This window comes from Stegodyphus dumicola, chromosome X1, assembly GCF_044657685.1.
Source record: "Stegodyphus dumicola isolate Sdum_Otavi_A_Nest chromosome X1, ASM4465768v1".
NCBI classification, from domain to species: domain Eukaryota; kingdom Metazoa; phylum Arthropoda; class Arachnida; order Araneae; family Eresidae; genus Stegodyphus; species Stegodyphus dumicola.
In genome coordinates, this window is record NC_140780.1 from 156190061 (window position 1) to 156205094 (window position 15034).

The following is a 15034-nucleotide window of genomic DNA, read 5'->3' on the forward strand; positions in this document are numbered from 1 at the left end:
TATTGTGACTTATTTTTTATTTGCATAATTTTCCATAATTTCTATGTATTGGGCATTTGGCATTTCTCAAGCTTTCTGGATAAATCAGGCTTTTACTGTAAGACATAAAAATCTAAATGAAGACTTATTTATTTTTATCAAGTCTGCTAGAAGCAGTTTTTAAAAATAGACATTAATGCTCACAATAAAAAAGACTGAATTTCTTAAGCTAATACTATGTGCATATAATGTGTACTAACAATTAAGCATGTCGATTTAATCCATTGTTTTTTAATGCGTATAAAAACTAAAATTTTTTTGAGAATCGTATGCTTTTTGCTTGGACTATAATGATAAATTCCTATAATTCAGTATGGATAGAAGTTATTATATTATTCGAAAAGTGGGAGTCTATTTGAAATTTGCAGCGATTACACAGTGCTTCTACAAATTTTTAGGCTTGAATTTTTCAAATCAATCCCAGGGAAAGTAACAAAATAAAGCTGATAAAACTCTTCCTTATAGATCTGAAATTGCTGCCCCTGAAAATACAGAATACTTGCAGAAAAATTTAATGATTATTAATTGGTTTCAAACTAAATTGTAAGGATTGTTAATCGATTTTTAATTAAGCATGAATTTCCTTGAAATATGTGTAAATAAACTTTTGGTTGACTTTATGCTGTTGAAATCAGCTGTCACAGATTAAACCTTGAAGGAAAAGCATAACAAAACTATTATCAAGCAGTTAAGTATACATAAACGTGTAAGTGTTCTTAACCATCTCATTTAGTTAGCACATTTAGTGTCTACAGAATCTTTTTGTTTCCTTAAGCAATTTTTTATTTTAATCAGTCCTTTTTTGAGACCATTTCAAATGCATGAGGGAATTCATTAAAACTCCTATAAAGGAATCCAAAGACTCTTTGAGTATGCTAAGCTGCATATAGAATTGGAATGCAGGTAGAAAGAGTGCTGTGATCAAGTGGCTTCTTAAAAATCTTGATTTTCTTATGAATCATTATTATCACTTATTTATTATAATCTTGTTATCTAATAAAGAGGGACTTGACCATTAGCATCTATTAATCAAATTTCTTTATGAAATAAGGGGAAACGCTGCGTAGAAGTAGTAACAACCTCCCAGTTCCCAAATATTCCTTTCCAGTCACCTTGCTGGCCAAGTCTTGAATGTTTTAGGCCCACCTGCTGCCGAGTGGTAAAGCTGATAAACACTGGTAGTTTAACCTGGCTTGAAATCCCAGCAGGTGGACTGGCTGCATAAGAGTTTTCCTGGTGTATCTCTTGTGTAATGTGAATATTAGCCAGTTCCCCTGAGAATGTCCTTCATTAAGGCACACTCTCTTCAAAAACAAAGCTCTTGCATGCTTTGCCACAATCCAAATAAATTCAGTCTAAATATTTTGGCCAAATGCCAGTAAAGATTCTACTGGCAATGGTCAAACAGTAGATGCACTGTGTATCTAGGCAAAGCATTGGAGGTTGCCCCTTGGAAACCATAAGTTTAAGTGCTAAGTATTATTTTTGTTTCTTATTCATTTTTTGGATACTTTGGACACATTGGATGGAGATCCTGTATGTAGGGTGTGCGACATGTGGATTAAGAAGTATATAGTGCTCTTTTCTTATTTCTCTCTGCGATTTAAATTTACTCCAGCAACTGGCATACTAGAATGTAAGCATAAGAATCCTGCTATGTTTTGATTTTTGTTATATTTTCAAAACTAGACATGTTAAAATAATGATAAGAAAACCATATTATATTATTTCATTATTTCCTTACACGATTTTTTTTTTACCAGTATACAAATTATTTATTATAACAATTATCATTCTATTTCTGTATAGTCATCCTGTTCTGTTAATAATTAATGTTATGTTTAGTACCATGTTTAAAGCTTTTAGATGTTGCCCAGACGGTATAATGGTTAGGGGAGCCTACTACAGTACCGAAGGGCCCAGGTGTCGGTGCGTCAGGACGGCACTCAAAATATGTGGCAAGCCGAAAGTCCTCTCGTGTGGATTGGTGGGTGAGGAGAGGGATGGGAGACCTCCGGATCCCTTCCTCGGGGTGCTCTTCCTCAGAATTGGGGGTGGAAAATAGAAGTCAAATCTCTCTTCAGAGTAGGCTCTGCAACCATTGTTCCATGTAATATGGACAAGACAACAACAACTTTTAGATGTATCTATCTTTATTTGCATTTTGTAGTCATTTAGAAACTTTCTTATATGAAGGTGCCGCAAAAGTAAGTAGAGTACAAAGTCCGAAATATGGAAAAATTGCATCTTGGGTTATTCCAGATTTCGGAAATTTCTGGATTGTTGTTTTAATCCCCAAAGTGGTCAAACATATAAACCAATTCCACGAGTCCAGATACCTCTAAAAAGAGAAGAGAAAAAATTTCATCCAAGGTAAAATCAAGAAAAATATATGATCAGATGATGGCTGAGTGGGTGGTTTTAAAAACTTTCTGCCCTTGTTCATAGGAGAGACTCCAAGTGTCTGATGGCAAAATGTGATGTGCAAGTCTGCTGACTTCTATGGCCCCAAGAAAGTAGGTTGCCACTGTTGGCCCTTTTCAAATTTTGAAGTCTACTGATATTTATCACATTTAAAGTAGGTTGCAAATGTCATAAATTTTATTTTTGTATATCATGTTCCAGAGTTTTTGTGTTTCAGAGTTAATGATATATTTTGGTAGATTTAAAAAAGTTCTTTTTGCAGCTTGGATTTTGATTGCAAAAAGGATAGCTTCATTAAGAAAGAAAGGCAGAAAAAAGGGACTTAATATTTTATATTTCGATAGTCTGAAAACACCATTTTAATATTTCATAAGCAACCTTTGACCTTTTTAAAATTTACATGCCCAAATTATGGAGACTCTGGGACTGTTGCATCAGTAATGCATTCGAATATGTGGTACGAGATTAAATATTGTACACATAATCCTAAGCTACAGATGTTCCTGATGTGATGATGATCTAAAGCTCATTTTTTTCCAGCTATACCACAATGCTATAAGCACATTTAATTCCAGAAATGTGTTGTTCTCTCTCTTCTTTCTGTGATGTCGTGGACGCTGCCCAAATTGTCAATGTATAGGAAAAATTGCACACATTTCAAATTTCTTTGTATGTGTTCTCAACCAGAGTAAATTTTTACTTTGATTTCTTTTCATTTTCATTCTTTTATTCCTACCTACTTATTTCTCCAAAGTATTATATTCCCTTTTCCTACATATAGGATTAAATTAATGAACAAAAAGAAACTAGTGATTTTAATAATGTAGGTTAACCTTCTGAGCATTACAGGTTTTGCCCCGAAATTTCAAAATTCCTCAGAATGACATGAATAAATGGTATTTTTTTAATTATAATTCCAAAACAACTCCCTCACATTGTACTTTGATTCCCTTTCTTTCAGCATACATCCAACTGAAAATCAGATACTTTAGAAGCTGTCTGAAATTTTCATGCAGAATGTTTAAGAAATCCACCCTTCTAATAAGGAATTTTACGTCCGTAACTCAAGGAGGGTTAAATAAGATTTAAACATGTAGTCATGTCCTTATATCTGTGGTTTACAGTTGTATGTAACATAGTGAAATATAGTGCTTAGATACTCAGAATACAGTCTTCTCTAGCTAGTACACATTTACATGCTTGTTTTGGGCAGCTAATTTTTTTTTTTTTTTTTAAGGTCCACATATAGCCTCACTGCTCAACATTGGTAGGTGCTTACTAGGTTTATTTCATTTTACACATCTGTAAGTTGTATTCTTTGAATACTGAATGATTTTCAAAGGAATGTCACTACCTACTCTTGCTTGGCTTTTCTTGGCTATGGAAATTTGTATGTGCTTAGAAAATAAGCCTTTCTTATGCAGAAAATTTGGAACAATCCAAACACTCTGAAAAAGAATATGCTGGCATTGCTTGATAATAGGAAGCATTGCATTTGAGTGCATATGGTGTGAGTTCAGTGGAGGACATTTACAGTTCTTTTTTCAATCAGTGGTGCCACTTAAGGGAGATATTAGCTAGTTAGGCATCCTTTATTGCTGGGTTACTTTTCCAAACATAAAAGTTAAATCTGCTTCTCCTGTTTAGTTTTCGTATTTTAAAACAATGTGAACTTAATTTTCTTATCAGTATAAACTTAAGGTATCCGAACCCGTTGAAAAAGCCAATTTTGGCAAAATGTGGCAATTTTCATTTATTCATTCATTGGATAGATTGTTTATTTAGCTTTCCAAAAACTGGCCTGCTCTTTTTTATGTTAATTAGAAGAGATACTAAGGATTTCTTAACGATGCAAAAATCGGAAATGGCCATTTAAATCGCCATAAGTGCACATATATATGCAGAATATAATCAGCAAAACAGATAAAGTTGAACAAAAAGGTGTAACCCATAGATATGGGAGCTTTAGGTATTTGGGTAAAGATTTAATAATAAATATGTAGCATTTTTTAAACTTTAAATGCATTTTTTGAAAAATTATTTTTCTAAAAACTTGCCTACTTGGAGCAAGATTAATCAAATTATTATTAATTTATTTTATGAAACTTTGTTTGCCTAATCTATATATAGTTATCTAAGGAATGATGTACTGGAATATTTATATGCTAAATATTTTTGAAATTGTGGCCTTTTATTCAAATAATGACATCGTGAATTTATCGAAAATCTCGTAAAAAAAAGTTTCAAAATTCTGAAATTTTATATTTTTTGAGATATTCTTAAAATCGTACGTCATTCTCTAGATAAAACCATGTAATTTATTATTGTATGACTTTTTAAGCATACTTTTTCATATACAATGTTTCAAAATTTGTTTAAAATTTCATGTATACAGTCAAAAGTCTTTAATCCGGACTCGTTGGCACTTCGGCGATTCCGGATTATCAGTTTTTCTGGATTATAAATCAGTTAAGATGTCATGCAGAAATTATAAAATTAAAAATATGAAACCATAATTTATGAAATAAAGAGCAATTATGGTCTAAAGGGTATCAAAATTTACACACACACACACACACACAAAGAAAAAGCTTAATATTTATTTGTTTACTTTATTAAACATTTCTTTCAACACACGCATGCTTAAAGCATGCATTACACATAGTCGAAATTAGAAAATTGCAACCAGAAAACTAGTTGATGTGTATTCGTGATATTTATAATGCCGAGGAATTTGATTTAAATCATATCAAAGACGAAGTACATTGAGATGAAATACTACATTTAGTAAGGAATTATAAGCCGAATAAAATAAAAACATCTGCCCTAAAGATAAGGATAGTGCTGACAGATCAACTTCCAGTTCATTGTGCTCCGCGACGTCCTTCCCCGCAGAGCAGCGTGAAATTGATAAACGGATTTCGGAATGGTTAGAGAAACAAAGTATATGCCTTTGTCCATTTCTTGCAGCAATTACACTTTTTGTTTGATGGACATCAAAACATGCTTTTGCTTTGTAGATTCTTTGGCAGCTCCGGAATCGGAAATTCTTTTTGACATAATCGAAAATTCAAGCTTACTTTTATAAAATTGCTCTAACAGTCTGCAAAAAATAATAAGCCTGATCCTATTAGAAGATTAAGGTACAACGCAATCTGCAGCTTTAACTGAGATAATTTTAGCTTAACTTATACCGTCCGTTATACATTAAACGCCATGCATGCACATAAGTTTAGCTTTGAGGTCTGGATTAAAGACTTTTGACTGTATTACAATTTTTTTGCAGGGTAATAATAACATATATGAAATTTTTATATTCCATAATTAATCTCTGTAGAAAATAAAGGAAAAAATGCCTTTAGTATACTTATACCATTTTTTTGAAAAAAAAAACATGGTCGGATACCTTAAGATGTAAAAGTTTCTTTAAAATTAATAGTTATTTGCTGTGAAATTCAGGTTATTTAATTTGTAGCACCATTTTTAATTTTTGAGAGGTTGATTTGATTTAGCTTCGAAATTGTTATATTGTAATGAACTATATCTATTGTATTCTTTTTTTTTTAATTGAAAGAACTGAAATATGTTAATTTGCGTACAGTAAATTATAAAATATTTTACAATTTATGCAGGTGTTCTAGACAAATGGAAGAAAAACATGAAGAATTAATTTGTATTGATTCTGTTTCTGAAAATCCACCTTTAAAACTAAATGAGTCAAAAAAAGGTAAATAAATTTTGATTTTTCTATGTTAAATGCAGTGAAATCTCTGTAATTCTGAGACGCCACCTACAATTCCAGGCAGTTTACTTCTGTTGAATAGTTTGTCTTAGAAAAACGTTGTGAGCAATGACATTATTAATTTTTTCAGTGGGTTTTCCTTGTTCAAGGCTGTTGGCAGAATTTATAAAAAATACTGAAATAGAAGTGCAGTAGATTGAAAATAAAATAGGGACACCATTATATCTTGCAGTTGCAAATCCGGATGTTTTTCCACCTAAAAAATTTTGACTTTTTATAAATACACTGCTTTGTTCGTTGTCAGCATAGCAGCAGATTAATACATTTTGCATGTAGGGAGTGGTTGATTACTCATTATTATAAAATTTTAGTATTAATATTAACACTTATTTAATGAATTGAAAAACTTTGTCATTGTGTGAGAAATTATGTGTATAGTTTACCAAGTTCAAACATACAGGTTTATCTGTGTAGTTTGAACTTTGTCTGGTATTCTGTCAAAACACTTAGTTGTCTAGAAGCATAATTAATTATGTGCTGCAGGTTGGGGGATTTCCATGAGAATTCCTCTCCTCCATAAAGGTAATTTATGTCATCATCAGTTATCTTTCATTTCATATAGAAGTAAATGTGATGATTCACGTTGATTTTGCAATCTTGGAAAACAAAGATGTTGAAAATTTTTTATAGGGCATCAAGATTAAATGATAATGACAGAAATAAAACATAACCGATACTTAATAAAATATTATTAATAGAAATTTACAAAATCATAAGTTAACATAAATTACAATGTTTGATAGTTGATTATTGACAGAATATTGAAATTAAAAGCAAATTTATGGAAACAGGAAAAAGATGAGAAAATTAAGTCACCTCTCATGGTAATTATTTTTTTTTATATGGCAAACGATCAGAATTTGATAGATGATTTTATAGATTTAAGTGCTGATCAAGTCTTGTGGAAATGCACACTACTCTTCTAAAAGTGCGCTTTTCAGCTGGTCAGGAGAGGAATTTGTTTGAATGCTGAATTTGTTTTAAATCAGGGGAATAAGGTGTTCAATCCATTCGAGTGATATTTTTTGTCTGCAAGTTTTCTGAACCACATATGCTCGATGAGGCCAAGCGTTGCCATCCATTAGCAAAAACTCTGGACTAATAGCACACTAAACAGTCTTAAATTGTGGTTCCAATACTTTGTCCACATATCTCTGAGAGGTTACAGAACCTCTTTGAAAGATATGCAGCTCTGTGTGGCCATTTGTCGTGATTCCTCCCCAAACCATAAACCATGGTTGTAGAAACGAGACATTTCACAGGCAATTGAGGCAAGTTCTGTGTTGCTTTCTCTCTCTAGATCAAGACACGTCTAAAGAGCTATTGCAAAATCTTTAAATGTCTCTGTAAGAACTGAAAAAAAAATTATAAAATCTGATTAAAGGTAATCAAAACAAAAAAGAATGTTCATCGCTTACTGCTGAGACGTATTTTTCAGCTTAGGACTATTTGCAGATCGCTGTATAAAAATTATATGGCAGGTGAAAAATGGAAATCTGTAGTTACAGTTGATGAGGCTTGTATATACAAATCTGTTTGCACTAGAAAAATATCGATTTACTACTGAAAAAGAGGAGATGACGTAATATTTTGATTGAGAGAAAGCAATGAAAGTTTTTCCTAAGGTTTTATGGTTATTACTGGATTCTCTTATAACAAACCAAAAAGGGGGGGGGTCAAAATTAGTTTGGATTACCATCAGAAATATGTTTTCACACCTCAAGAAATTCCATCTCTTTATCCAAACAATTTTTCACGGTGTTAAGTTCAATCAGGATAAGACTCCAAGCCATACCTCTCTATTTTTAGAAAAAATGAGAAATGAAACCGAAATTCAAGCTATTTATTTCCTTTAAATGCATCCCACCTAAGTTCGCTGTTGTGTCTCCTATTGATTACTATGCATTTGGACTTTTAAAACAAGCTCTTTATAAGAAGCGTCCCAAAACATTGGGTAGACCCTGGAAGATTGAATCAACCTTGATGTTTTAATAAAAGGACTTTTATCTTGCAAATCAAGATGTAATTATGATAGTTTAAAAAATGTGCTGTCAAACTGAACATATTAAAAAATAAAATTTTAAGGTTTGTTTATATATATATATCTTTGCAAAATTGTTACAGTGTGTGAACACCTTCTGTATTTAACCATGTATTTAATATAATTTAATTTTTTTTCTTACCCCCTTTTTACAAAATATTAAGAAATTAAAGACTTGTAAAACCACCATAAAGCATGCATATGACTACAGTTTGGGACCCCCTCTCCCCGAAAAAAAAACCACTCTAGCCAAGCTGTGTGATTTAGCATCAGTAATGGGTAAACCTGATGTTATAATAGTTTTAAAGTACTTGCCATGATTTCCTGTTAACTGATAAATTATCTATTAGCAGTTTAGATTTTGTGAAGCAGGATGTATGTTGTCCTACTTGTTTTCTCACTTTTTTTGGGAGGGGTGAGGATTAAACTTTAGGACTTTATCCCAAGCAGAATGGCATGCTATGGAGTATTCAGAAAATTATGGGATCATGATATGAAGAAGAGCATGGATTAATGAATATGATGTGCCGCTTTATTTGAAAACAAATAAACAATGGTGGTACTACATTGAAAAATAACTTTTGAATGCTTTATCAGTAACTTGTATCTTTTGATAACCTAACTGAATAAAGAGCAGTCAGATCTTTAAAACTTATGCTGGAATGATTGAGGGAAGTTTGTTGGAATATATAAAGCAAATTTCATAATCTGGGGGAATTTATAATAAGATATTTTCCTTTTTATATGTTAATGGACTGTGAAAATAAGCTGTCTTGTTTAATGTTAAATGTAAGCTTTTGGTATTCAAGCTTATGAATAAGATAACTATTTTTATAATTTTAGACTGGAAATTTCTTCTTCCATTTATTTGGAAATTTCTTCTTCCATTTATTTGGTTTTTCTAAAATGAAGTGCAATTTTTATATGCTAAACTATCTGGAGGTTTCACATATCTGGTATTGCCTGAGCTTTCGGAACTATCATTATCAGTACTTTTTGGTATGTAGTGGCTCTTTTTCTGGTCAGTTTCGGAGATTTCACTAAATCATATCATAACTTGGACAATAAAGGGAGAGTTTCTTTGTGAGAGAAATCACTGCTGATTTATTTTAAAACAGATCTGAAAACTTTGTTCAAATTTCTTGATACATCTGGGAATGTATGAATCATGAGTTGATTTTCTCCCCATCTTTGTATTTCAGGTCTGCAGTGTTTCCCTCAAAGAGCTGCACTTCTTAAATCAATGTTAAATTTCCTCAAAAAATCTATTCAAGACCCATCATTTTCTGATAGTATTAGGCATTGTAAGTATTTTTACTTGTTTAAAATAACTAAGCATATTAACCCTTTAACCGGTAAGGCCGTATATATATATATATATATATATGGCCTAGAATATGTTTTGTGATATCTGTAAGAATGTATATATATGTGCATATTAAAATATGTCAAAGAAATTAAGGTAATATATTAAAAGTACACAAATCCAGGTATAAAATGCCAGAAGAATTTTTACATTAAAATCAAGAAAATAATTTTTTCTCATAGTAGTTTTGTGAAATCTGAGCTTTCTTAGCGAAAACCCTGGCCAGTCAGAGGGTTAATGCAAGTTGGTTTTGTTCAGATAGTTTTCCCATTCATCCAACCCCCAATATATATTTTAAATTGTGTATTATAGATACATTTTGATCTTAAATATTTGTAAAATTTTTTATTTTTTTAGATTATATTTACTTATGTTTGTAAATGGCAGCGTGTGATTGAAAGTCAGATAATAAAATTCTAAGTTGAATAAGGCTTTTATCTTACATGAAGTGGAGTGAAAGTGATTAAGATATAGTATATGTGGAGAGAATCACAAACGTTTTTATTGCTGAAAACTGATCAAAATTTATAAACTATTTTATACAAATACCCCAAAAAGTGTAATTCAATACCATTAAATTTAAAAATATCCCATAAATATGCGAAATCAGAATTAAAGAAGTGTCAAATTAAAACCTAAAAATTATAAAAACTGGAAAATATATATGTATAAAAGCAAACCCAGGAAAAAAATATAAAGAGGATTTTAATCGAATCTAATGTAACATTCTTAAAAGGAGGATACATCAGACTCAATTGCAGTACCCCTTCCTCTTGAAAACCACTATATTTCTGTATTCATAATTAGCTGATGAACTATTTTGAAGTTTTTTAATTAATAAAGGTTCATCTAAAAATTTTGAAGTCCTCCTTGACACAAGAAAAATGCAGTGATCAATAAATTAAAAGAATAAAATTAGACTTTATTTAGACTGAATTTAAAATTGAAATAAATAAAAATAAACAGTGAACATGAACTTAAAATTTACTTAGAGAACAAAGTAGTAATCCATTAGTGAAAAATAGTAAACACTGTACTGTGTTTAGTATTTCTAGGTTTTTGTAATTTTTACGTTTTAATTTCACATTTCTTTAATTCTTATTTTGTTTATTTAGAGGATATTTTGAAATTTAATGCTATTAAATTTCACTTTTTTAGGTCTTTACATAAAATAGGTTCTAAATATATAATGCAAACTATGTAGAATCCCGCAAACTCGACTCCCGATATCTCGACATTCCATGTAACTCAACAACTTTATAGGGAGTTTTTGTAAGATATCTCTAGGCCAGACAGAGCAAATATTACATACAGTACATATAATTATTATTTATGCGTATGTCTTTCTAGTTGGTGACCAGACAAAAGCGCATGTGACAAAAGTCCACAGAAAAGACCCCAATGTGATAATTGCCCACAAGACAGGTATCCACAGTGATTAAAGCGCACGCAGATAAGAGTCCACATTTATATAATTCCACACTGACAAAAACCCACACCAATATACCTATATGCTACTTTAAAAGCAGATTTCATAAAAAAGATGAAATAAAAAAATAAAGTATTGGAACACATTTTATTTTTGGTTCTGGCTGAAGTAAGACCCTATATTTATATATAGAACAGAGAGTCAACCAAAATACTTAAGAACATGTACATGTATGCATAATTCTGTTATTATATTTACGTGACAGGGAAGTGTCCCCATATAAGTCTCGACAAAGGGAGGTAAAAGAGAATCCTGTACACACTGCTTCTTTTAATTCTACAAAATTATAAGGAGTATAAAACATATATAGATTTTTCATCATATAAGAGAATAATTTATGAATAATTTAACGATTCAGAAAATTTTCATATAATGAATTTAATATGGAGAATTAAAGCCAAACTTTTATTTCAATGAAAAAATAAAAGTACCGTATTATATTATGAATAAGAAAACATTTGCATGCACTATCATAAATAGTGTTTTAATAATGAATTAAAAGCATAGTTTGAAGTAATTTAATTAAATTTTGACAGCTTTGATTTTACATAAATGTATTGAATTTTATTTTTAATCATAATGAATCATTTTTAATCATAATTATTATCTGTAGAATTTTTCAGGAAGTCAAACCTATTTTGGATATTCTGAAATTGTGTGCTGTGTTTGAGTGGGCATTTTGTCATGCAGTTTTCTAACTGGCCCCTTTCTATTCAGGTGGGAAACCATTGTGTTCCTTTTCTTCCCCCCCCCCAAGTGAGTGAAAAAGCAATAAACAGACGACAGCTTTGCTTAATTCAGGGTTCGTAGCGGTCCTTGTAAGTGCATATAAGTCCTTATATTTGAAAATAAAATATAAAGGCCCTTATAGGTACTTACTTTTTCTTTAAAGGCTTTTATTCTTTTGTTTTTAGTGCTTATTTTTTTGCTTTTAGTGCTTATTTATTTATTTATTTTTAAAATGAATGCGCTTTTTTCCCCGTACCAAAGCCAAAACTAAATAAGCAACTTTTCTTCCTAATATGGAATGTCAGATGGTGAGTCATACTCCCGGAAATAGTTTCCCCCCTTTCTCTGCATTAACATAACCTTTGGTGTGCACGAAGACTACAGACAGGTGCTCGTCCTTCTATTGGTCAAAGAATTGCGAAAGCAGTAGAAAATTCCGCTACATTTGACATTCTTTTCCTCCCATCCAAATACTGATGGAGGTAGGAAGTAATTTCATTTTTTTGGCCAATACATTATACAGTACGAAGGCTGGGAGGTCTCCCCTTTCTCCGCAAAATCTTGAATATTGAAACTTACAGTTCACTGCAAAACAAGCAACGGACTTTTTTTTTTTTTTTTTTTTTGTCAGTTTCCAATCTGGATTGAATAGGACTAAAAGTTCTGCGGTCTACCAACTCAAGAGAAGAATGATTTTATTCCGGAAATTTAACGCCGTCTGTTGAAAATTAGAATGAAAAACACCAGTTACTTAGTTCTTTGTTCTCCCAATACCGGCAGTTGTTGATTCCGATTGCATAATATCACGTAGGGAAGAATTACGGTGCACGTATTGCGCAATAACGTTTGCGATATTTTGCAGAGATAATTCATTTTGATGTTCATTTGGAGATTTGTTTATGAACTCTTAAAAGAGTTTTACTGTGCTTGCTAAGCAGAATATTTTTTTAGTTCTGTTGGTTTATTTTTATATGATGCACACATTGGAATGTCAAAAGCATTTATTTAGCGGAAAAATCTAAAGAGCGGCTACAGTCTACCCCCCTCCCCTCTGCTCCTTCAAGTTACGCTCGACTGTACGAATATTCGCCAATTTCCAAGTATGCGGGTTAGTTAAGCTTTTACTGTTAAAGATGACTGCATGAAGCAAATTTCTGTCTTCTGATTTCAGAAATGTTCCTCTTTTTTACTTAAATTACTTTGCTTGCAATATCTGTTAAGAGAAAACTGATATACAATGAAAATTTAGAAAATGTTCAGAATTTAGATTTAAATTATTTAAATATCAATATTAGTAGAAAAATAAATTGTATTTATTATTAGGTTCCAAGTGAATGCAATAAATATGCCTTATATTATTATTTATTTTCTCTATTTTGAACTGAAATTTCATCATTAAATCTTGTAATATAGTTTAGTTCTTCATAGTTTTTTTTTCCCTCTCATTGTAAACTATTTCTGTAAATTGAACTATTATTTAAAATTAAAAAAAATAATTATTTTCCATGGTTGAGGTAATGCTTATTCTCTCTTAATAAGTACTTCATTTCTCATATTTTAAATAACAAGTCTAATTTTTAAGGTTATGCAGTTGTGTATGATGTAATTAGACAGATGCTTATTTTTTTTTCTTAAAATGTGCTTGAAAAGTGCTTATAGGTGCTTATTTTTTTAACTAAAATGTGGCTATGAACCCTGTTAATTGCTTTATCCCCTATCTAACCTGGGGAGCCAAACACCTCAGAAGGGAGGGGTTGGCAGGGGAGCCATTAAATTCTGGTGAGGAATATAAATTAAAGAGGATTTTAGATATTTTTATTAGTTACTAGAAAATAACCATATCTGAAATTCTGCTTGTAACTGAAGTTTAAAAAAATCTTTTTCTTGCATTTTCTTTAGTCTATTTTTAAAGATTTAGCTAGAATTTGAAATATTTTTAAAAATTTTAATATTTGGAAAACGGAAAGGAATTGAATATTTCTGAAGATGATTTGAAAATTTTTCTTAGCAATTTTAAAGGGGTAATTCACGGTTTTAACAACAGAATGGCAGATATATTAGTTTCCGATTAGATAGTGTCTCTAATAACGTTTTGATGAATTAATGAAACATGTCTATTATATCGTATCAAAACCATTGTTTAAAAGTAAAACTATTGAGCTATTTCTAAAAAATTAAATTATTGCATAAATTAATGCAAAAGTAATATTTTTCATTTTAACTTAACGTACAGTACAAGGTCTGTAATCCAGACGTCCATTATCTGGAATGATCTATAATCCGGACCTCGAAGCCACAAACTTATGCATTCACGTTTAATGTTGCGCATGTGCATTTAGCACAAAAAACGATGCAACTTAAACAACTTACATCCAAAGAAATGTTTAATAAAGTAAACACATAAAAATTAAGCTTTTTTTTTTGTAAATTTTGATACCTTTTAGACTATAATTGCTCTTTATTTCATAAATTATGGCTTCATATTTTTAATTCTATAATTTCTGCATGCCATCTTACCAGATTTAAATTGATGATCTATAATCTGGAAAAACCCTTAATCCAGAGCCGCCGAAGTCCTGACGAATCCGGATTACAGACTTTGTACTGTATTAAATGCTTTAAAACATGGAATAAAAGTGCAAAATGGAAAACAACAAAATGGAAACAATAAACTCGGTTTTGGTTTATTCCAAAGGGGAAAATTCAGATTTTAATTATAAAATTAATTACATTTCTAAGTATGTTTTTTTTTAATCACCACAACAAAGCACACATTTTCTCTTAGATCACCCAATAGGTCATGGATGAACAAATTGTTTCAGGTTTAAAATTTTAACTTGGACACTAGGAGCATACTATAGGGATATTGCCTGATTTCAACTTTTAAAAAAAGGAAGTTAATGAAAATAAGTTTAAAACGGTTCAAGAAAATACTAACTTTTGTTTAGAAAATTTAAAGTTCAAGAAAATTGATTTTTGAGAAAGATGAACAGTAGTTTATAAGTATGTAATACATATTTTTTAATGCAAACTTTTCAAATGTTCAGTTAATTGATTTCTGAAAAAGCACTAGGTTTATCACGTACATCTAAAAAATAACTATCCTTATCATAAAAGTCTCACTTGTTATGAAATGACAATACA

General features: G+C 30.8%; 1 protein-coding gene across 2 annotated transcripts in view; it reads left to right on the top strand.

Annotated features, from left to right (window-relative positions):
• The window catches only part of HUWE1 (HECT, UBA and WWE domain containing E3 ubiquitin protein ligase 1), a 595188-nt gene that overhangs the window by 140412 nt on the left and 439742 nt on the right, over positions 1-15034 (top strand). For both annotated transcript variants that reach the window (XM_085806998.1, XM_085806999.1), the window contains exons 19-20: positions 6096-6190; positions 9509-9610. In XM_085806998.1, coding sequence (XP_085663124.1) covers positions 6096-6190; positions 9509-9610 — 197 coding nt within the window. The remainder of the gene's footprint in view (positions 1-6095; positions 6191-9508; positions 9611-15034) is intronic.